At 43.3% G+C, this 22,677-nt stretch overlaps 1 protein-coding gene across 2 annotated transcripts in view; it reads left to right on the top strand.

Annotated features, from left to right (window-relative positions):
- Positions 1–22,677, top strand: part of LOC128664166 (protein mono-ADP-ribosyltransferase PARP12) — a 380,066-nt gene that overhangs the window by 46,313 nt on the left and 311,076 nt on the right. For both annotated transcript variants that reach the window (XM_053718923.1, XM_053718922.1), the window contains exon 2: positions 3,333–3,468. In XM_053718923.1, the coding sequence (XP_053574898.1) occupies positions 3,333–3,468 (136 nt within the window). The remainder of the gene's footprint in view (positions 1–3,332; positions 3,469–22,677) is intronic.

Raw genomic sequence — 22,677 nt, 5'->3', positions numbered from 1 at the left:
CTTTGTTACAACAATTAAATAAAACTTTTTAATTATTTCAAAATGTCTTTTGAGTTACAGTTCATAATTATAAAGAAGCTATCTTAACCCTTTGAGTGCTAAGCACTTTCCCACCTGGGTGCTAAGCACATTTGAGGGTTTTTTAAATTTTACATTTTTAATTTATTTTATTTATTTTAACTTTTTTTCTTTTCATTTCAAGACTTATACCATTGGAAAGGCTAGGCGATTACCTTTCCAATGGTGGGTCTTGGGGGTCTGTAGCTGCTTAGATGCCTGAGATACAGGTTTCTAAGCAGCATGCCCCCTTTCCCTATATTGTCCATTGTCTTTTTTACACTCTACAGGCATGATCGCCGGGGTAGGAGCGGGTGGGAGCCCACAGATCTCCCTCAAATAAAGAAGTCACCGTGATAACCACAATCACTGGGCTTCTATAGGAGGCGCTATGATAATGAACAAATATAGATAAAAAAAGGGAAAATATATAAAAATATATATATATATTTATCAAATGATAGCAAGACATATATATATATAAATATATATATATATGCTAATGTATATGCACCATATATATTATTAGTCTCTAAGGTAACAATAATGTGTGATAATTCAAAGAAATATACAAAGCAATAAACTGAACAAGCCAGATATGAAAAGTCCAACAGGTGTCCTCAGACGTCCCAGAACTTGAATAGGCCGCTCTCTGTCGTCACCTGGAGGGATGATACACTTCTATGATGATAAGACAAAAAGAAAAACAGAGGCGCCACATGTGTAGGTCAATAGAGACAGAACCATCCAATAAGGAGCAGATTAAGGGTACTCACAAAAGTAGCGGCACTCTATTATGCCAATAGGAGCGGGCTGGTGTTCAACAGCAAACCAGCTAGCTGTGTAAAGGTCCCCACCAGATACGATCAGCGCTGGAAATCTCTGCCTTCTGAACCTCAGGCCAATATTCCCAATGGCAATGGCGATCTCCGACTGGAACTGCAGGTGGAATAGGAGGAAGGGCTGAACTGCCCTTAGGTTACTGATATGGGGATTGTCACACCAACACCAGACTTATGTAAAAGTTTAAAATCAGTATTTTATTATACAAAATAAAAATACCAAAGGTATAACAAATTACAGCTGGGTGTGTGAAAACCAATCTCCCAACAAGATACAGAGTAGCGACGCGTTTCTCGGGGAACACCCCGTTTCCTCAGGCTTGTATACTCTATGTATGTGTAGTTGCCCTTTATATAAGGGTCAGTAACCTCATATTCCAATAAACCCTCCCCTTCCTTTGCACAAATTATCCAATAACTTCCTTCCTTTCCCAATACTCCCAGTTGTTGTGGTAGTGTTACATTTAAATTGTGATTATCTATATAATAAAGGTATGTGATATAATGGAAATCATTATTAACAAATAATAAGATTAAAAATGTTACTTGTGAGTGATACGATCGGAACTAACCAGTATCGATCGTAACCAGTACGTGTAAATACAAAAGTAAACAAGACTTACATGTGTTTCCTTATTAGCCAATGGAGTAATGCTGTTTTGGGGGCCTGTCCCTAAGTCTTGTCCTAATACGTTGAGCGCTATAATCGATGCCCTGGACTACAGAGATGCGGAAGTGACATAAGGTCCCATGGTCGAAATAGCCGCAATGAGCTGTTAGCGTGGTTCCGGACTACAAACAATGAAAGAATGATGAAAGGTGGGAGAGTGCTAGCGATGGCTCTGAGCCGTCGTTGGCACCTGAGTGAGAAACTCTGCGACGGCTCAGAGCCGTCGTTGGCACTCAAGGGGTTAAAGGGACAGTCTACACCAGAATTTTTATTGTTTTAAAAGATACCCATTCCCTAGTTTTGCATAACCAACAGTTATATAAATACACTTTTTACCTCTTTGATTACCTTGCATCTAAGCCTCTGCAACTGCCCCCTTATTTCAGTTCTTTTGACAGACATCCATTTTAGCCAATCAGAGCTGGCTCACTGGAACTCCATGTGCATGAACACAGTGTTATCTATATGAAACACATGAACTAACACCCTCTAGTGGTAAAAACTGTCAATATGCCCTGAGAGAAGAGACAGCCTTCAAGGGCTCAGAAATTTACATATGAAGCTCCTAGGTTTAGCTTTCAACTAAGAATACCAAGAGAACAAAGCAAAATTGGTGATAAAAGTAATTTGGAAATTTGTCTGTATTGTGCTTGGTAAACTGTCATATGACATAAAAAAAAGTATTGGTAATTGGTATCGGTGAGTATTTGAAAAAAGTATCGGTACTTGTACTCGGTCTTAAAACAATGGTAACAGTCCAACCCTAGTTTCAGGACAGTCAAACGGTTAGGACATTCCATGCTGTCCTAACCGCGCTAGAGCTCAGCGCAGTTAGGACGGCATAGAACATCCTAACGGCGGAAAGGGGTTAACAAATGTCAAGAGAAACATATGTTCTGCCATTCTAGTTTTAATAAATAAACATTGACCCTCTATTTACTATGAACAAAAATATATATAGCAAATGTGAAGCTTTGGCTATTGAGTATTAAAGGGACAGTAAAGTCAAAACTAAACTTTCATGATTCAGATAGGGCATGCAATTTTAAACAACTTTCCAATTTACTTTTATCATAAAATTTGCTTTGTTCCCTTGGTGGTATTTTTGAAAAGCTAAACCTAGCTAGGCTCAAACTGATTTCTAAACCGTTGAAAACCGCCTCTTAGCTCAGAGCATTTTGAAAGTTTTTCACAGTTAGACTGTGCTAGTTCCCATGTGTCATATAGATAACATTGTGCTCACTCCCGTGAAGTTATTTAGGAGTCTTCACTGATTGACTACACTGCATGTCTGTCAAAAGCACTTAGATAAGGAGGCTGTCTGCAGAGGCTTAGATACAAGGTAATCACAGAGGTAAAAAGTATATTAATATAACTGTGTTGATTATGCAAAAACGGGGAATGGGTAATAAAGGGATTATCTATCTTTTTAAATAAGAAAAATGTTGGTGTAGACTGTCCCTTTAAAGCTTAACAAGAGTTTAGAATGTAATCTCACAAGTCCACCTGTCCTGTTGATTGTTTTACGTAAAGATGGTTTCCAGCTTACATTGGTTCAAGGGAAGGGCCCTCTACCCTTATTAATATATGTGCAAATACCTTCTGATTATTGTACTACACAACTGTGTACTTATTGTTATAGCACTGTTTAATATATTGGTGCTTTATAAATATACAATAATAATAATGCGTTACTAATAATGAGTATGAAAAAAATGTGTTACTGACACATCTCTAAAGAAACATTTTTTTGTATTTTTTAGGTCTAAATGCAAGTTAGGTCACAATATCCAGTCAGAGCATAATCTAACTGTGCTTAAGAATAACGAGATCAGCTTACTGAGTAAGAAGGAATTGAAAGTGCTTTTGCTCCAAAATGATCACTCACTTCTGCCCGGGGTAAGTGAATTCTTAGTGCACTTTCACATTTGTACTTCCTGACACACTTGGAAAGGAACTGAAGTAGAGTTTTCACTTGACAAGTCTACTTGTGTAACATATGTGCCTTTCTCTATAATGACCTAGATCATGGCTTGACAGACCCAGTTGCCTGGGAACCACTGGCTCCTACAATTTAGCCCTGTCTCCTAACTTTTTGGGTTATTCTTCATTCATATTTTGACAGCACTAGTTCACGTGTGCCGTATAGATAACAATGTGCTTGCTCCCATGGAGTTATTTATGAGTCAGCACTGATTGGCCTCATCAGTGAGGTGTAGCCATTTCTCTTGTTAAGTGTATCCAGTCCACGGATCATCCATTACTTGTGGGATATTCTCCTTCCCAACAGGAAGTTGCAAGAGGATCACCCACAGCAGAGCTGCTATATAGCTCCTCCCCTCACTGCCATATCCAGTCATTCTCTTGCAACTCTCAACTAAGATGGAGGTCGTAAGAGGATTGTGGTGTTTTATACTTAGTTTATTTCTTCAATCAAAAGTTTGTTATTTTTAAATGGTACCGGAGTGTACTGTTTATCTCAGGCAGTATTTAGAAGAAGAATCTGCCTGCGTTTTCTATGATCTTAGCAGAAGTAACTAAGATCCATGGCTGTTCTCACATATTCTGAGGAGTGAGGTAACTTCAGAGGGGGAATAGCGTGCAGGTTTTCCTGTAATAAGGTATGTGCAGTTAAAATATTTTCTCCAACATAGGTGTGTCCGGTCCACGGCGTCATCCTTACTTGTGGGATATTCTCCTCCCCAACAGGAAATGGCAAAGAGCCCAGCAAAGCTGGTCACATGATCCCTCCTAGGCTCCGCCTACCCCAGTCATTCTCTTTGCCGTTGTACAGGCAACATCTCCACGGAGATGGCTTAGAGTTTTTTAGTGTTTAACTGTAGTTTTTATTATTCAATCAAGAGTTTGTTATTTTGAAATAGTGCTGGTATGTACTATTTACTCAGAAACAGAAAAGAGATGAAGATTTCTGTTTGTATGAGGAAAATGATTTTAGCAACCGTAACTAAAATCCATGGCTGTTCCACACAGGACTGTTGAGAGCAATTAACTTCAGTTGGGGGAACAGTGTGCAGTCTCTTGCTGCTTGAGGTATGACACATTCTAACAAGACGATGTAATGCTGGAAGCTGTCATTTTCCCTATGGGATCCGGTAAGCCATGTTTATTACGATCATAAATAAGGGCTTCACAAGGGCTTATTAAGACTGTAGACTTTTCTGGGCTAAATCGATTCATTATTAACACATATTTAGCCTTGAGGAATCATTTTATCTGGGTATTTTGATATAAGAATATCGGCAGGCACTGTATTAGACACCTTATTCCTTAGGGACTTTCCCAAAGCATAAGCAGAGCCTCATTTTCGCGCCGGTGTGGCGCACTTGTTTTTGAGAGGCATGGCATGCAGTCGCATGTGTGAGGAGCTCTGATACTTAGAAAAGACTTTCTGAAGGCGTCATTTGGTATCGTATTCCCCTTTGGGCTTGGTTGGGTCTCAGCAAAGCAGATACCAGGGACTGTAAAGGGGTTAAAGTTTAAAACGGCTCCGGTTCCGTTATTTTAAGGGTTAAAGCTTCCAAATTTGGTGTGCAATACTTTTAAGGCTTTGAGACACTGTGGTGAAAATTTGGTGAATTTTGTACAATTCCTTCATGTTTTTTCGCAATTGCAGTAATAAAGTGTGTTCAGTTTAAAATTTAAAGTGACAGTAACGGTTTTATTTTAAAACGTTTTTGTACTTTGTTATCAAGTTTATGCCTGTTTAACATGTCTGAACTACCAGATAGACTGTGTTCTGAATGTGGGGAAGCCAGAATTCCTATTCATTTAAATAAATGTGATTTATGTGATAATGACAATGATGCCCAAGATGATTCCTCAAGTGAGGGGAGTAAGCATGGTACTGCATCATTCCCTCCTTCGTCTACACGAGTCTTGCCCACTCAGGAGGCCCCTAGTACATCTAGCGCGCCAATACTCCTTACTATGCAACAATTAACGGCTGTAATGGATAATTCTGTCAAAAACATTTTAGCCCAAATGAACACTTGTCAGCGTAAGCGCGGCTGCTCTGTTTTAGATACTGAAGAGCATGGCAACGCTGATACTAATATCTCTGAAGGGCCCCTAACCCAGTCTGATGGGGCCAGGGAGGTTTTGTCTGAGGGAGAAATTACTGATTCAGGGAACATTTCTCAACAGGCTGAACCTGATGTGATTGCATTTAAATTTAAGTTGGAACATCTCCGCATTCTGCTTAAGGAGGTATTATCCACTCTGGATGATTGTGACAAGTTGGTCATCCCAGAGAAGCTATGTAAAATGGACAAGTTCCTAGAGGTGCCGGGGCTCCCAGAAGCTTTTCCTATACCCAAGCGGGTGGCGGACATTGTTAATAAAGAATGGGAAAGGCCCGGTATTCCTTTCGTCCCTCCCCCCATATTTAAAAAATTGTTTCCTTTGGTCGACCCCAGAAAGGACTTATGGCAGACAGTCCCCAAGGTCGAGGGAGCGGTTTCCACTTTAAACAAACGCACCACTATACCCATAGAGGATAGTTGTGCTTTCAAAGATCCTATGGATAAAAAATTAGAAGGTTTGCTTAAAAAGATGTTTGTTCAGCAGGGTTACCTTCTACAACCAATTGCATGCATTGTCCCTGTCGCTACAGCCGCATGTTTCTGGTTCGATGAGCTGATAAAGGCGGTCGATAGTGATTCTCCTCCTTATGAGGAGATTATGGACAGAATCAATGCTCTCAAATTGGCTAATTCTTTCACCCTAGACGCCACTTTGCAATTGGCTAGGTTAGCGGCTAAGAATTCTGGGTTTGCTATTGTGGCGCGCAGAGCGCTTTGGTTGAAATCTTGGTCGGCTGATGCGTCTTCCAAGAACAAGCTACTTAACATTCCTTTCAAGGGGAAAACGCTGTTTGGCCCTGACTTGAAAGAGATTATCTCTGATATCACTGGGGGTAAGGGCCACGCCCTTCCTCAGGATCGGCCTTTCAAGGCAAAAAATAAACCTAATTTTCGTCCCTTTCGTAGAAACGGACCGGCCCGAGGTGCTACGTCCTCTAAGCAAGAGGGTAATACTTCTCAAGCCAAGCCAGCTTGGAGACCAATGCAAGGCTGGAACAAGGGAAAGCAGGCCAAGAAACCTGCCACTGCTACCAAGACTGCATGAAATGTTGGCCCCCGATCCGGGACCGGATCTGGTGGGGGGCAGACTCTCTCTCTTCGCTCAGGCTTGGGCAAGAGATGTTCTGGATCCTTGGGCGCTAGAAATAGTCTCCCAAGGTTATCTTCTGGAATTCAAGGGACTTCCCCCAAGGGGGAGGTTCCACAGGTCTCAGTTGTCTTCAGACCACATAAAAAGACAGGCATTCTTACATTGTGTAGAAGACCTGTTAAAAATGGGAGTGATTCATCCTGTTCCATTAAGAGAACAAGGGATGGGGTTCTACTCCAATCTGTTCATAGTTCCCAAAAAAGAGGGAACGTTCAGACCAATCTTAGATCTCAAGATCTTAAACAAGTTTCTCAAGGTTCCATCGTTCAAGATGGAAACCATTCGAACTATTCTTCCTTCCATCCAGGAAGGTCAATTCATGACCACGGTGGATTTAAAGGATGCGTATCTACATATTCCTATCCACAAGGAACATCATCGGTTCCTAAGGTTCGCATTCCTGGACAAGCATTACCAGTTCGTGGCGCTTCCTTTCGGATTAGCCACTGCTCCAAGGATTTTCACAAAGGTACTAGGGTCCCTTCTAGCTGTACTAAGACCAAGGGGCATTGCTGTAGTACCTTACTTGGACGACATTCTGATTCAAGCGTCGTCCCTTCCTCAAGCAAAGGCTCACACGGACATCGTCCTGGCCTTTCTCAGATCTCACGGATGGAAAGTGAACGTGGAAAAGAGTTCTCTATCTCCGTCAACAAGGGTTCCCTTCTTGGGAACAATAATAGACTCCTTAGAAATGAGGATATTTCTGACAGAGGCCAGAAAAATAAAGCTTCTAGACTCTTGTCGGATACTTCATTCCGTTCCTCTTCCTTCCATAGCTCAGTGCATGGAAGTGATCGGGTTGATGGTAGCGGCTATGGACATAGTTCCTTTTGCGCGCATTCACCTAAGACCATTACAACTGTGCATGCTCAGTCAGTGGAATGGGGATTATACAGACTTGTCTCCGAAGATACAAGTAAATCAGAGGACCAGAGACTCACTCCGTTGGTGGCTGTCCCTGGACAACCTGTCACGAGGGATGACATTCCGCAGACCAGAGTGGGTCATTGTCACGACCGACGCCAGTCTGATGGGCTGGGGCGCGGTCTGGGGATCCCTGAAAGCTCAGGGTCTTTGGTCTCGGGAAGAATCTCTTCTACCGATAAATATTCTGGAACTGAGAGCGATATTCAATGCTCTCAAGGCTTGGCCTCAGCTAGCGAGGGCCAAGTTCATACGGTTTCAATCAGACAACATGACAACTGTTGCGTACATCAACCATCAGGGGGGAACAAGGAGTTCCCTAGCGATGGAAGAAGTTACCAAAATCATTCTATGGGCGGAGTCTCACTCCTGCCACCTGTCCGCTATCCACATCCCAGGAGTGGAAAATTGGGAAGCGGATTTTCTGAGTCGTCAGACATTGCATCCGGGGGAGTGGGAACTCCATCCGGAAATCTTTGCCCAAGTCACTCAGCTGTGGGGCATTCCAGACATGGATCTGATGGCCTCTCGTCAGAACTTCAAAGTTCCTTGCTACGGGTCCAGATCCAGGGATCCCAAGGCGGCTCTAGTGGATGCACTAGTAGCACCTTGGACCTTCAAACTAGCTTATGTGTTCCCGCCGTTCCCTCTCATCCCCAGGCTGGTAGCCAGGATCAATCAGGAGAGGGCGTCGGTGATCTTGATAGCTCCTGCGTGGCCACGCAGGACTTGGTATGCAGATCTGGTGAATATGTCATCGGCTCCACCTTGGAAGCTACCTTTGAGACGAGACCTTCTTGTTCAGGGTCCGTTCGAACATCCGAACCTGGTTTCACTCCAGCTGACTGCTTGGAGATTGAACGCTTGATCTTATCGAAGCGAGGGTTCTCAGATTCTGTTATCGATACTCTTGTTCAGGCCAGAAAGCCTGTAACTAGAAAGATTTACCACAAAATTTGGAAAAAATATATCTGTTGGTGTGAATCTAAAGGATTCCCTTGGGACAAGGTTAAGATTCCTAAGATTCTATCCTTCCTTCAAGAAGGATTGGAAAAAGGATTATCTGCAAGTTCCCTGAAGGGACAGATTTCTGCCTTGTCTGTGTTACTTCACAAAAAGCTGGCAGCTGTGCCAGATGTTCAAGCCTTTGTTCAGGCTCTGGTTAGAATTAAGCCTGTTTACAAACCTTTGACTCCTCCTTGGAGTCTCAATTTAGTTCTTTCAGTTCTTCAGGGGGTTCCGTTTGAACCCTTACATTCCGTTGATATTAAGTTATTATCTTGGAAAGTTTTGTTTTTAGTTGCAATCTCTTCTGCTAGAAGAGTTTCAGAATTATCTGCTCTGCAGTGTTCTCCTCCTTATCTGGTGTTCCATGCAGATAAGGTGGTTTTACGTACTAAACCTGGTTTTCTTCCAAAAGTTGTTTCTAACAAAAACATTAACCAGGAGATTATCGTACCTTCTCTGTGTCCGAAACCAGTTTCAAAGAAGGAACGTTTGTTGCACAATTTGGATGTTGTTCGCGCTCTAAAATTCTATTTAGATGCTACAAAGGATTTTAGACAAACATCTTCCTTGTTTGTTGTTTATTCTGGTAAAAGGAGAGGTCAAAAAGCAACTTCTACCTCTCTCTCTTTTTGGATTAAAAGCATCATCAGATTGGCTTACGAGTCTGCCGGACGGCAGCCTCCCGAAAGAATCACAGCTCATTCCACTAGGGCTGTGGCTTCCACATGGGCCTTCAAGAACGAGGCTTCTGTTGATCAGATATGTAGGGCAGCGACTTGGTCTTCACTGCACACTTTTACCAAATTTTACAAGTTTGATACTTTTGCTTCTTCTGAGGCTATTTTTGGGAGAAAGGTTTTGCAAGCCGTGGTGCCTTCCATTTAGGTGACCTGATTTGCTCCCTCCCTTCATCCGTGTCCTAAAGCTTTGGTATTGGTTCCCACAAGTAAGGATGACGCCGTGGACCGGACACACCTATGTTGGAGAAAACAGAATTTATGTTTACCTGATAAATTACTTTCTCCAACGGTGTGTCCGGTCCACGGCCCGCCCTGGTTTTTTTAATCAGGTCTGATAATTTATTTTCTTTAACTACAGTCACCACGGTACCATATGGTTTCTCCTATGCAAATATTCCTCCTTAACGTCGGTCGAATGACTGGGGTAGGCGGAGCCTAGGAGGGATCATGTGACCAGCTTTGCTGGGCTCTTTGCCATTTCCTGTTGGGGAGGAGAATATCCCACAAGTAAGGATGACGCCGTGGACCGGACACACCGTTGGAGAAAGTAATTTATCAGGTAAACATAAATTCTGTTTTTCTATGGATGGAATTTGCTAGAAAATGCTGCTGATACCGAAGTAATGTAAGTAAAGCCTTAAATGCAGTGATAGCGACTGGTATCAGGCTTATTAATAGAGATACATACTCTTATAAAAGTGTATTTTAAAACGTTTGCTGGCATGTTTAATCGTTTTTTACATATGTTTGGTGATAAAACTTATTGGGGCCTAGTTTTTCCACATGGCTGGCTTGAATTTTGCCTAGAAACAGTTCCCTGAGGCTTCCCACTGTTGTAATATGAGTGGGAGGGGCCTATTTTAGCGTTTTTTTTGCACAGCAAAAATTACAGACACAGACATCCAGCTTCTTCCTGCATGATCCAGGACTTCTCTGAAGGGCTCAAAAGGCTTCAAAAGTCGTATTGAGGGAGGTAAAAAGCCACAGTAGAGCTGTGGCAGTTGTTGTGACTGTTTAAAAAACGTTTTTGTCATTTGTTATTCCGTTTTTGGTATTAAGGGGTTAATCATCCATTTGCAAGTGGGTGCAATGCTCTGCTAACTTATTACATACACTGTAAAAATTTCGTTAGTGTAACTGCATTTTTTCACTGTTATTTAAAAATAAGACAGCATGAAGGAACGGCCCCCTATCCGGAAACGGATCTAGTGGGGGGCAGACTTTCTCTCTTCGCCCAGGCGTGGGCAAGAGATGTTCAGGATCCCTGGGCGTTGGAGATCATATCTCAGGGATATCTTCTGGACTTCAAAGCTTCTCCTCCATAAGGGAGATTTCATCTTTCAAGGTTATCAGCAAACCAGATAAAGAAAGAGGCATTCCTAAGCTGTGTGCAAGACCTCCTAGTAATGGGAGTGATCCATCCAGTTCCGCGGACGGAACAAGGACAGGGATTTTATTCAAATCTGTTTGTGGTTCCCAAGAAAGAGGGAACCTTCAGACCAATCTTGGATCTAAAGATCTTAAACAAATTCCTCAGAGTTCCATCATTCAAAATGGAAACCATCCTACTCATGATCCAAGAGGGTCAGTACATGACCACAGTGGACTTAAAGGATGCCTACCTTCACATACCGATTCACAAAGATCATCATCGGTTCCTAAGGTTTGCCTTTCTAGACAGGCATTACCAATTTGTAGCTCTTCCCTTCGGGTTGGCCACTGCCCCGAGAATTTTTACAAAGGTTCTGGGCTCACTTCTGGCGGTTCTAAGACCGCGAGGCATAGCGGTGGCTCCGTATCTAGACGACATCCTGATACAGGCGTCAAGCTTTCAAATTGCCAAGTCTCATACAGAGATAGTTCTGGCATTTCTGAGGTCGCATGGGTGGAAAGTGAACGTGGAAAAGAGTTCTCTATCACCACTCACAAGAGTCTCCTTCCTAGGGACTCTTATAGATTCTGTAGAAAATTTACCTGACGGAGTCCAGGTTATCAAAACTTCTAAATGCTTGCCGTGTCCTTCATTCCATTCCACGCCCGTCAGTGGCTCAGTGCATGGAAGTAATCGGCTTAATGGTAGCGGCAATGGACATAGTGCCATTTGCGCGCCTGCATCTCAGACCGCTGCAATTATGCATGCTAAGTCAGTGGAATGGGGATTACTCAGATTTGTCCCCTCTACTAAATCTGGATCAAGAGACCAGAGATTCTCTTCTCTGGTGGCTTTCTCGGGTCCATCTGTCCAAGGGTATGACCTTTCGCAGGCCAGATTGGACGATTGTAACAACAGATGCCAGCCTTCTAGGTTGGGGCGCAGTCTGGAACTCCCTGAAGGCTCAGGGATCGTGGACTCAGGAAGAGAAACTCCTCCCAATAAATATTCTGGAGTTAAGAGCAATATTCAATGCTCTTCTAGCTTGGCCTCAGTTAGCAACACTGAGGTTCATCAGATTTCAGTCGGACAACATCACGACTGTGGCTTACATCAACTATCAAGGGGGAACCAGGAGTTCCCTAGCGATGTTAGAAGTCTCCAAGATAATTCGCTGGGCAGAGTCTCACTCTTGCCACCTGTCAGCGATCCACATCCCAGGCGTAGAGAACTGGGAGGCGGATTTTCTAAGTCGTCAGACTTTTCATCCGGGGGAGTGGGAACTCCATCCGGAGGTGTTTGCTCAACTGGTCCATCGTTGGGGCAAACCAGAACTGGATCTCATGGCGTCTCGCCAGAACGCCAAGCTTCCTTGTTACGGATCAAGGTCCAGGGACGCGGGAGCAACGCTGATAGATGCTGTAGCAGCTCCTTGGTTCTTCAACCTGGCCTATGTGTTTCCACCGTTTCCTCTGCTCCCTCGACTGCCAAGATCAAACAGGAGAGAGCATCAGTGATTCTGATAGCGCCTGCGTGGCCACGCAGGACCTGGTATGCAGACCTAGTGGACATGTCATCTCTTCCACCATGGACTCTGCCTCTGAGTCAGGACCTTCTAATACAAGGTCCTTTCAATCATCCAAATCTAATTTCTCTGAGACTGACTGCATGGAGATTGAACGCTTGATTCTATCAAGGCGTGGCTTCTCCGAGTCAGTCATTGATACCTTAATACAGGCTCGGAAGCCTGTCACCAGGAAAATCTACCATAAGATATGGCGTAAATATCTTTATTGGTGTGAATCCAAGAGTTACTCATGGAGTAAGGTTAGGATTCCTAGGATATTGTCCTTTCTCCAAGAGGGTTTGGACAAAGGCTTATCAGCTAGTTCTTTAAAAGGACAGATCTCTGCTCTGTCTATTCTTTTGCACAAGCGTCTGGCAGAAGTTCCAGACGTCCAGGCATTTTGTCAGGCTTTGGTTAGGATTAAGCCTGTGTTTAAAACTGTTGCTCCCCCGTGGAGCTTAAACTTGGTTCTTAAAGTTCTTCAGGGAGTTCCGTTTGAACCCCTTCATTCCATTGATATTAAACTTTTATCTTGGAAAGTTCTGTTTTTGATGGCTATTTCCTCGGCTCGAAGAGTCTCTGAGTTATCTGCCTTACATTGTGATTCTCCTTATCTGATTTTTCATTCAGACAAGGTAGTTCTGCATACCAAACCTGGGTTTTTTCCTAAGGTGGTTTCTAACAGGAATATCAATCAAGAGATTGTTGTTCCATCATTGTGTCCTAATCCTTCTTCAAAGAAGGAACGTCTTTTGAATAATCTGGACGTAGTCCGTGCCTTGAAGTTTTACTTACAGGCTACTAAAGATTTTCGTCAAATATCTGCCCTGTTTGTCGTTTATTCTGGACAGAGGAGAGGTCAAAAAGCTTCGGCAACCTCTCTCTCCTTTTGGCTTCGGAGCATAATACGCTTAGCCTATGAGACTGCTGGACAGCAGCCCCCTGAAAGGATTACAGCTCATTCTACTAGAGCTGTGGCTTCCACCTGGGCCTTTAAAAATAAGGCCTCTGTTGAACAGATTTGCAAGGCTGCGACTTGGTCTTCGCTTCACACCTTTTCAAAATTTTACAAATTTGACACTTTTGCTTCTTCGGAGGCTGTTTTTGGGAGAAAGGTTCTACAGGCAGTGGTTCCTTCCGTTTAAGTTCCTGCCTTGTCCCTCCCATCATCCGTGTACTTTAGCTTTGGTATTGGTATCCCACAAGTAATGGATGATCCGTGGACTGGATACACTTAACAAGAGAAAACATAATTTATGCTTACCTGATAAATTTATTTCTCTTTTAGTGTATCCAGTCCACGGCCCGCCCTGTCCTTTTTAAGGCAGGTCTAAATTTTAATTAAACTACAGTCACCACTGCACCCTATGGTTTCTCCTTTCTCGTCTTGTTTTGGTCGAATGACTGGATATGGCAGTGAGGGGAGGAGCTATATAGAAGCTCTGCTGTGGGTGATCCTCTTGCAACTTCCTGTTGGGAAGGAGAATATCCCACAAGTAATGGATGATCCGTGGACTGGATACACTACAAGAGAAATAAATTTATCAGGTAAGCATAAATTATTATTCCTCTAAGCACACTGAGCAAGGAGTGCACGTCTGGTTGCCCCTTTTTCCCATAGGGAGACTAAATACATACAAAGAGAAGCGCACTCACAGGAACGAACAACCAGCTCAATACCTTGTTCAGAGAGGAATTGACTGGTACAGTATTTCGGCGCTGGACTGACCGTAATAGGCGGGATCAGACTGATACACTACAGGAAAGTTCTACTCTGTGAAAAGCATTACTGGGCTAAAAGAAGCTGCACCCAGACGTAAATCTCCATAGAACAGGCTAACAATAGTATTGAGCTAGTTGTTCGTTCTTATGAGTGCGCTTCTCTCTGTATGTATTTAGTCTCCTTTAGGGAAAAAGGGGCAACCAGACGTGGACTCCTTGCTCAGTGTGCTTAGAGGTATATGGCCACACCTCACTGACGAGACCCAATGAAGGCCGAAACGATTGTCTGGGGTTGCTGTGTTCCTTGTTCAGAGAGGAATTGCCTAGTATTTCGGAGCTGGACTGACCGTAATAGGCGGGATCAGACTGATATACTACAGGAAAGTTCTACTGTGTGAAAAGCATTACTGGGCTAAAAGAAGCTGCACCCAGGTGGTAAATCGTCATAGAACATGTGTATTCACTTTGTGAGTATACACAATCTCTGATTATTCTGGACATGCATTTACAAGTATCTACTGTGTACCTGTTGATCTATATGTGGTGCTTCTCTAGTCAGTAAGACCGCATGACAGACTAAATATGTACAAATGCTTAAAGGGATAGTAAACCCCAAAATAAACTTTCCATATTTCAAAACCTTTTATCAAATACTTATAAAGTGCAAATGACATGTATAAGCAATTTTTTTTGGTTTACTTGTATTTCCCTGATTAAATTATTATTGCTGCCAAGCCCATTTTTTGTCCTCATTATTAATAGGAAATTAGCGTGTTCTACCTGAGTAGAACAATCATGGCGGCCCGCATGCGCATTCCTATGGTATCTGACCCACGCATGCGCAAATGGATTTCTACTAGTTTAGTGTCAGCTGGCTTGTCATCAATCCTGGACCTGCACCGTAACATTGTGGGAGTGGCACAGCAGAGATCAGAAGACGGAGCGGACATAGCCAATGCAAGTCAGACTTGGAGGAACCCACAGAGCTACTGCATAATTTCTAGCTAAGTCTTTAGCAACCCCCAGACTGACGAGCATATTTGACAATGTCATAATCAGTGTGATTATGACTGTAGGCTGTGTCTGCCCATGCGTGGGAGCAGAGAAATAAAAATGGCGAACAGGAGTTCAAGTGTACAGCACGCATGCGATTGCACTTGAATTATACAGCGCATGCGATTTTGCAAAAGGCATAACATAATGAATATTTAAATTAGAGGTGTGATAGTGTAGTGCGATTGGAGGATGTGAGAATTAATTCTTGAGAACTCCAGCCTTCTTTATGGGCGGTCGTTAGAGCCGTTTTTAGAAGAAATTAAAATATTATTTAATTTGTATTAGAAGCTTCGTTTTTGGATTAAAGTAAGTGTATGTAAAAGTTTTAGTATTGAGGTATCTTATAATTTATTTTTCATTCATACAAATTTGAAAAGATTTCTAACCCTTTAAGTATAATACATGTATACTACACACTGATGTTTATGTCATGTACAGATTTATAATCTTTGTATAAACTTATGTAAACTTTTTTTTTATATATATATTTTAGGATTCATCTGGAAAAATAGTTTGGATATATGGACTGATTCTGTTTGTCCTTCAAGAGATCGAGAGTTTTGATCTCTTTAAAGCAGAGTCCTCCTTTTGACCAGCGGTCCTATCTTGTGTCTCTCCCTACAAAGGGCTCCATTTCCATCAGTAACTCACTGCATGGAAGCGGTGGGTCTTATGGTAGCTGCTTCAGACACAGTTCCTTTTGCCCCTCTTCACTTGACACCTCTTTAATTGTCTGTTACCTCAGTTGACGAAGAATTATCTACATTTGGAACAGATTGCTTTGGATTTCTCCGTCAGTTAAGCTTTATATGAGGACACAAAGTCTTTTTTTGACCCTTGGGGCATCCTTCCTTTATCAGTCTTGGTCTATTGTGCCGACAGATGCCAGTCTCTCAGGCTGTGGGGGAGGTCTGGGTTTCTCAAAAAGCGCACAGATTTTGGTTTCCTCTAGAGGCAAGGTTACCAATCAACTTTCTGGAACTTTGAGCAATTCTTCTGGCTCTTGGCCCCTATTGAAGGAGGAAAAGTTTATCTGTTTCCAGTTGGACAATATCACGGTTGTGGCATACATAAATCATCAAGGGAGTATCTGCAGTCCACTGGCCATGCAGGAAGTTTCTCAAAATCTGTCTTAGGCAGAGAGGAATTGCTCCCTATCAGCACTTAACATACCAGGTGTGAATAACTGGGAGGTGGATCATCTCAGCAGTCAATTGGTCCATCCAAGAGAGTGGTCTCTCTATTTGGATATTTGCAATCGTTTAATGATCAAATGGGGCTTACAGGACATCTGATGGCCTCTCATTTAAATCACAAGCTTCCAAGGCATTGTGCAAAATCAAAAGAGCCAAAGGCTCACATGATAGACGCCTTGGTATGTCCATGGTAGTTGCATCTAGCATTCCTTTTTCCTTTGTTTGTTCTTTTTCCAAGCGTAATTGCACTGATCAAACAGGAGTCAACATCAGTAATATTATTTGCTCCGGCCTGGCCTTGGAGGGCATGGCATGCGGATGTAGTGCAGATGTCCTTATCTCCAACATTGCTTCTTCATCTGAGACAACACCTATTGTCTCAAGGTGCTCTTTTCCATCAGAATCTCTAAATTTCATGGTATAGAGGTTGAACGCCTAGTTTTGAGACACTACTAAATATGATTTTCTTCCTAAGGTATTTTCTACAGAGAATATCAATCAAGAAATTGTTGTTCCTTTATTGTGTTCTGATCCTACTAGCTCTAAGGAGCAGCTATTACATAATCTTGATGTAGTCAGGGCTTTAAAATTCTATCTCCAAGCTACTAAAGATTTCAGACAAACATATAGTTTGTTTCTTCACTACTCTGAGACTCGTTAGGGGCAGAAAGCTACTAAGGTAGCGTTGGCCTTTTTGCTCAAACAAGTGATTCACAAGGGAAAGTTGCCTCTTTAGCCTATTACAGCTCTTTCTACAAGAACAGTTGCAACATTGGCCCTGGAATGGATCACCTCCTTCCTCAGCGGCAGAACCCAGAAAGTCAGACTCCCACCCTTCTCCTCCAATCCCACAGCAATCAGCTGCGGCGTACCCCAAGGCTCTTCTCTTAGCCCCACCCTCTTCAACATCTACATGGCCCCCCTCGCCGACATCGTCGGACAACACAACCTCAACATCGTCTCCTACGCCGACGATACCCAGTTAATCATCTCACTCACCCGAGACCCTGCCACCGCCAAGAAAAATGTCCACGAAGCAATTGCCACCTGGATGAACAACAACCGTCTCAAACTCAACACTGACAAGACCGAAATCCTCCTCCTCGGACCCACCAAATCTGCATGGGATGACTCCTGGTGGCCCACAGCCCTCGGACACCCTCCAACTCCAACACACCACGCACGAAATCTAGGCGTCATCCTCGACTCATCACTTTCCATGGACCGCCAAGTCAACGCCGTCTCTTCGACTTGTTTTCACATACTCCACCTACTGCGAAAAATCTTCAAGTGGATCCCCACTGAAACTAGAAAATCTGTCACCCACGCCCTCGTCAGTAGTCGACTGGACTACGGCAATGCACTCTACGCCGGGTCCAACGCATCCAGAACACCTCGGCCAGACTCATTCTCGACATCCCTCGCCAAAACCACATCACCGAACATCTAAGGAACCTACACTGGCTCCCCGTCAACAAGAGAATCACCTTCAAGCTCCTAACCCATGCATTCAAGGCCTTCCACAACATCGGTCCTGAATACATCAACCACCGTGTCAATTTCTACACCCCCTCCAGACAACTCCGTTCTGCCGACCAAGCACTCGCAGTCATCCCCCGCATCAAGAAAAAAAAGCTGGAGGAAAATCCTTTTCCTATATGGCAGCAAGGTCATGGAACTCCCTCCCGCTGCACCTCAGACAATCCACCTCCCTTACAAACTTCAGGAAGGACCTCAAGACCTGGCTCTTCGACTGAATCGTCTTCCATTAGCCCCCCTCTCCCCCCTCCCCATAGCGCCTTGAGACCCTCACGGGTGATTAGTTTGCGCTATACAAGTACCCAATAGATAGATTGGGGGCTTTAAAAATGATGCATCTTTAGAGCAGATTTGCAAAGCTGAAAGCAACACAGTCTTCTCTGCATACTTTATCCAAATTTTAGCGCTTTGATATTTTTCCTTCTTCACAAGCTGCTTTTGGCAGGAAAGTCCTTCAAGCCGCAGTGTTGGCTGAATAGGAACTGCCAGAAAAATTGTCCCACCCTTTCCGTAACATAGACTATATTCTTGGCTATTAATCCAATATGTTATGGAGGACCGTTGACCATCATTTTCTGAATGATGATGGTCCTCAGACTCCACCTGTTTAAATATTTTGCTGACTGTTCTAATGACACCTCTACAGACCCTGCTTTGTCTTTCCTACCTATATTTGTCCTATTCTCTACTCTGCTATACATTAAACTAAGAGAGAGATGGGAGGTTGGATGGATTTTAAGCTCTTATATGGGGTCTTGACCTCCTAGTGCCAGGAAATATATCCCATATGTTATGGAGGACTGTGGACAATCATCATTCCGAAAGAAAATATTTTCAGGTAAGCATAAATTTTGTTTTTAGCAAAAAACATCAGATATATGTAGAAATATGTTTTTATGAATAAATTGAACATATTCTGCTATGTTAAGAACATTAGAATTTGAAATATTCATATTTTCATGTCGGGTTAGTGCACTTGAGAATATACGATTTGATTTGCGAGTAGGGTTTTGTTTCCATTTTTTTTGCTCCATTGAATTCTATAAGGGAAAATGTTATCGGGCGCGCATCATTCTAAGTTCGGCTTTTTACGTGCTTTGGGTTAGCGTGTGAGCGAAAAGAGTTTTCTTTCAACTTGTAATACGAGCCCTACCCAACGCATGCAAAAAGCTTATTTGTAGCGGAGTTAGTGCTCGAGCGCAAACGGGGACTTGTCTGAGGAAGGGGAGTGTGTCCCCAAAACGTCACTTTGTTCAAATAAAGTACACTTTGGAAGGACCAGTGAGTGCCGCCTCTTACCTATTATATTTAACTGTTGGCACCCTGGCAGTTGCTGTTATGGTGAGAGTGCTCTTTTTTGGAACTATATATATATATATACATACACATACACACACATATATATATATATATATATATATATACACACACACACACACACACATATACATATATATATATATATATATATATATATATATATATATATATATATATAAACACACACACACATATACATATATATATATAAACACATATATTAGCTTTTACTGAAACCTGGCTATCTTCCTCTGACACTGCTTCCATTGCTGCTCTCACACACGGTGGTCTTCACTTTAGCCACACACCTAGGCCAGATGAGAGACACGGTGGCGGTGTTGGCATCTTACTCTCCCCCTCCTGCTCCTATCAGTACCTATCCCCATTTCCATCTCTCTCCTTTTCTTCCTTTGAAGTCCACTGCATTCGACTGTTCTCCCCTCTCTCTCTGAGTGGTAGTTATCTATCGCCCCTCTGGACCAACTTCCCAATTCCTTGACAACTTTGCTGCCTGGCTTCCTTACTTTCTCTCCACAAATACACATGCTCTAATCCTAGGGGACTTCAACATCCCCATTGACAACCCATCTGCCCCTGCTGCCTCTAAACTTCTCTCACTCACTAACTCCTTCGGCCTCTCACGATCCACCCTATTCCCTACCCACCGCGATGGACACTTGATTGATCTGGTATTCTCCTATCTCTGCTCTCTCTCTAATGTTGCATGTCGCCCATTTCCCATCTCAGACCACCATCTGCTCACCTTTAACCCTAATATAGATACTAAACCTCCTTCCCCCTCTCGCCCCCGCACCAGCAGAAATCTGCACACTGTGGACGCTCCCCAACTCTCCAATCTTATTCAACTACGCCTCCCCCACACTTCCACGGTATCCTGCCCTGACCTTGCTATAACCCACTATAACAATACTCTCTCTGCTGCACTTGACACTCTCGCTCCACCCCAACCTCGCAAAGCCCCACGTCATCAGCTCCAACCCTGGCACTCACAACAAACGCGTCACCTACAAAAATGCTCCCGCTCTGAACATGATTTCATGCACTATAAGTTAATTCTCTACTCTTACAGCTCTGCTCTTCGCTTAGCTAAGCAAACCTACTTCTCCTCTCTTATATCCACTCACTCCTCAAACCCTAAAAGACTCTTCTCTATTTTCAACTCTCTCCTCTACCCACCTGCACCACCCCCCTCATCTGCATTCAGTGCTCAAGACCTTGCTGACTATTTTCTCAATAAAACACTTGCAATCCGAGGAAACATCCCAACACAAACCTGCAATCTCCCAACTCCGCTCCCAGTCACCCCCTCTGCCACTCTCTGCACCCTCCTCCCAACCACTGAGAGTGAAGTGACTTCCCTTTTGTCTTCCTCACACCTCACTACCTGCCCACTTGACCCTATTCCTTCACATCTAATCCCTTCTCTGTCTACCACCCTCACTCCGGCTCTTAATCACATATTTAACCTATCCCTTTCTACCGGCTCATTCCCTGCCTCCTTCAAACATGCGAAGGTCACCCCCATCTTCAAAAAACCCTCCCTCAACCCTAACTCCCCTGCAAACTACCGCCCCATATCACTGCTCCCACTAGCTTCAAAACTCCTTGAAAAAAAAATCGCCTAACCCACTTCCTGTCCTCCAACTCATTGCTCGACCCCCTGCAATCTGGCTTCCGTCCCCAACACTCAACTGAGACACCAAGGTTACTAACAATCTCCTTTCTGCTAAAAACAAAGGCTACTACTCTATACTCATCTTACTTGACCTATCTGCTGCCTTTGACACTGTTGACCATCCCCTTCTCCTACGGTCTCTCAGTTCTCTTGGTCTCTGTGACACTGCCCTCTCCTGGATTCACTCTTATCTCTCTAACAGATCCTTCTCAGTCTCTTTTGCTGGTGACTCCTCCTCTCTATTGTCCCTGTCTGTTGGAGTACCTCAAGGCTCTGTCCTGGGTCCTCTACTGTTCTCTATTTACACTTCTTCACTGGGTAAACTTATCAACAGCTATGGCTTCAGCTATCACCTCTATGCTGATGATACCCAGATCTACCTTTCCACCCCTGCACTCTCTCCTTCTGTCAACTCTCACATCAGCGACTGCTTATCTGGCATTTCCTCCTGGATGGCCTCTCACCACCTAAAAATAAATATGTCCATGATCGAACTACTTCTAATTCCCCTCTCTAGCTCCACTCCAGTCTCCAATTTTTCTATCACTGTTGGCGGCACCACTATCTCCCCATCACCCCAAGTCCGCTGCCTCGGAGTCACGCTTGACTCAAATCTGTCCTTCATTCCCCACATCCAACTGCTCTCTTCATCCTGCCGCAACCACCTACGCAATATCTCCAAAATTCGCCCGTTTCTGAGTGCTGAAACTACCAAACAGCTCATCCACTCCCTGGTAATTTCCCGACTTGACTACTGTAACAACTTACTAACTGGCCTCCCTCTCTCCCGCCTCTCTCCCCTCCAATCTGTCCTAAATGCATCTGCCAGGCTAATCCACCTCTCTCGATGCTCTGTTTCTGCTGCGCCTCTCTGTGAGTCCCTTCAAAATTCTCACCCTGACCTACAAAGCCCTCACCAATGCTACACCACCCTACCTGTCCTTACTCATCAACAAATATACTCTTGCCCGTCCCCTAAGATCCAACAATGACCTGCTTCTTGCGTCCTCTACCATCACCTCCTTTCATTCTAGACTACAGGACTTCTCTCGTGCGGCACCAACCCTCTGGAATGCACTTCCTCGAGATGTCAGACTTGCCCCTAACCTCTCCTCCTTTAAACGTTCCCTAAAGACCTTTCTGTTCAGGGAAGCTTATCACCCGACTTACTAACAAACTAACTTCAATTAACTAACAGTTGCCCTATATCTCCTCGCTAATATCATTCTCACCTCTGCAGTCCCCACCTCCTGTTTCCAATCCTCCTACCCATCTAGATTGTAAGTTCCCACGGGAACAGGGCCCTCAATTCCCCCTGTATTTGTCTAAAATTTTGTCTTATCGTATTGTTTCTCCACTGTACTGTTTTCCTTGTACCCATGGGCAGCGCTGCGGAATCTGTCGGCGCTTTATAAATAAAGAATAATAATATATATATACACATATATATATATATATATATATACACACACACATATATATATATATATATATATATATATATATATATAATATATATATATATATATATACTGGGTGTATGTTAAGGTTAAGGAACATGTTAAGCACTCTTTCAAGACAAAACAGGTTATTTACAATTTTAATACACAAAAATATAATTGAAAAGTTATAAAATACACTTTTTTAAGCCAGAGATGGGTGCACATTTGCTATATACTGCATATAAAATCATTTTTGGGGGGCTAGTACAT

Source organism: Bombina bombina, chromosome 6 (assembly GCF_027579735.1).
Source record: "Bombina bombina isolate aBomBom1 chromosome 6, aBomBom1.pri, whole genome shotgun sequence".
NCBI classification, from domain to species: domain Eukaryota; kingdom Metazoa; phylum Chordata; class Amphibia; order Anura; family Bombinatoridae; genus Bombina; species Bombina bombina.
The sequence above is the reverse complement of the archived record's forward strand: the minus strand, read 5'-3'. Positions and strand labels throughout refer to the sequence as shown.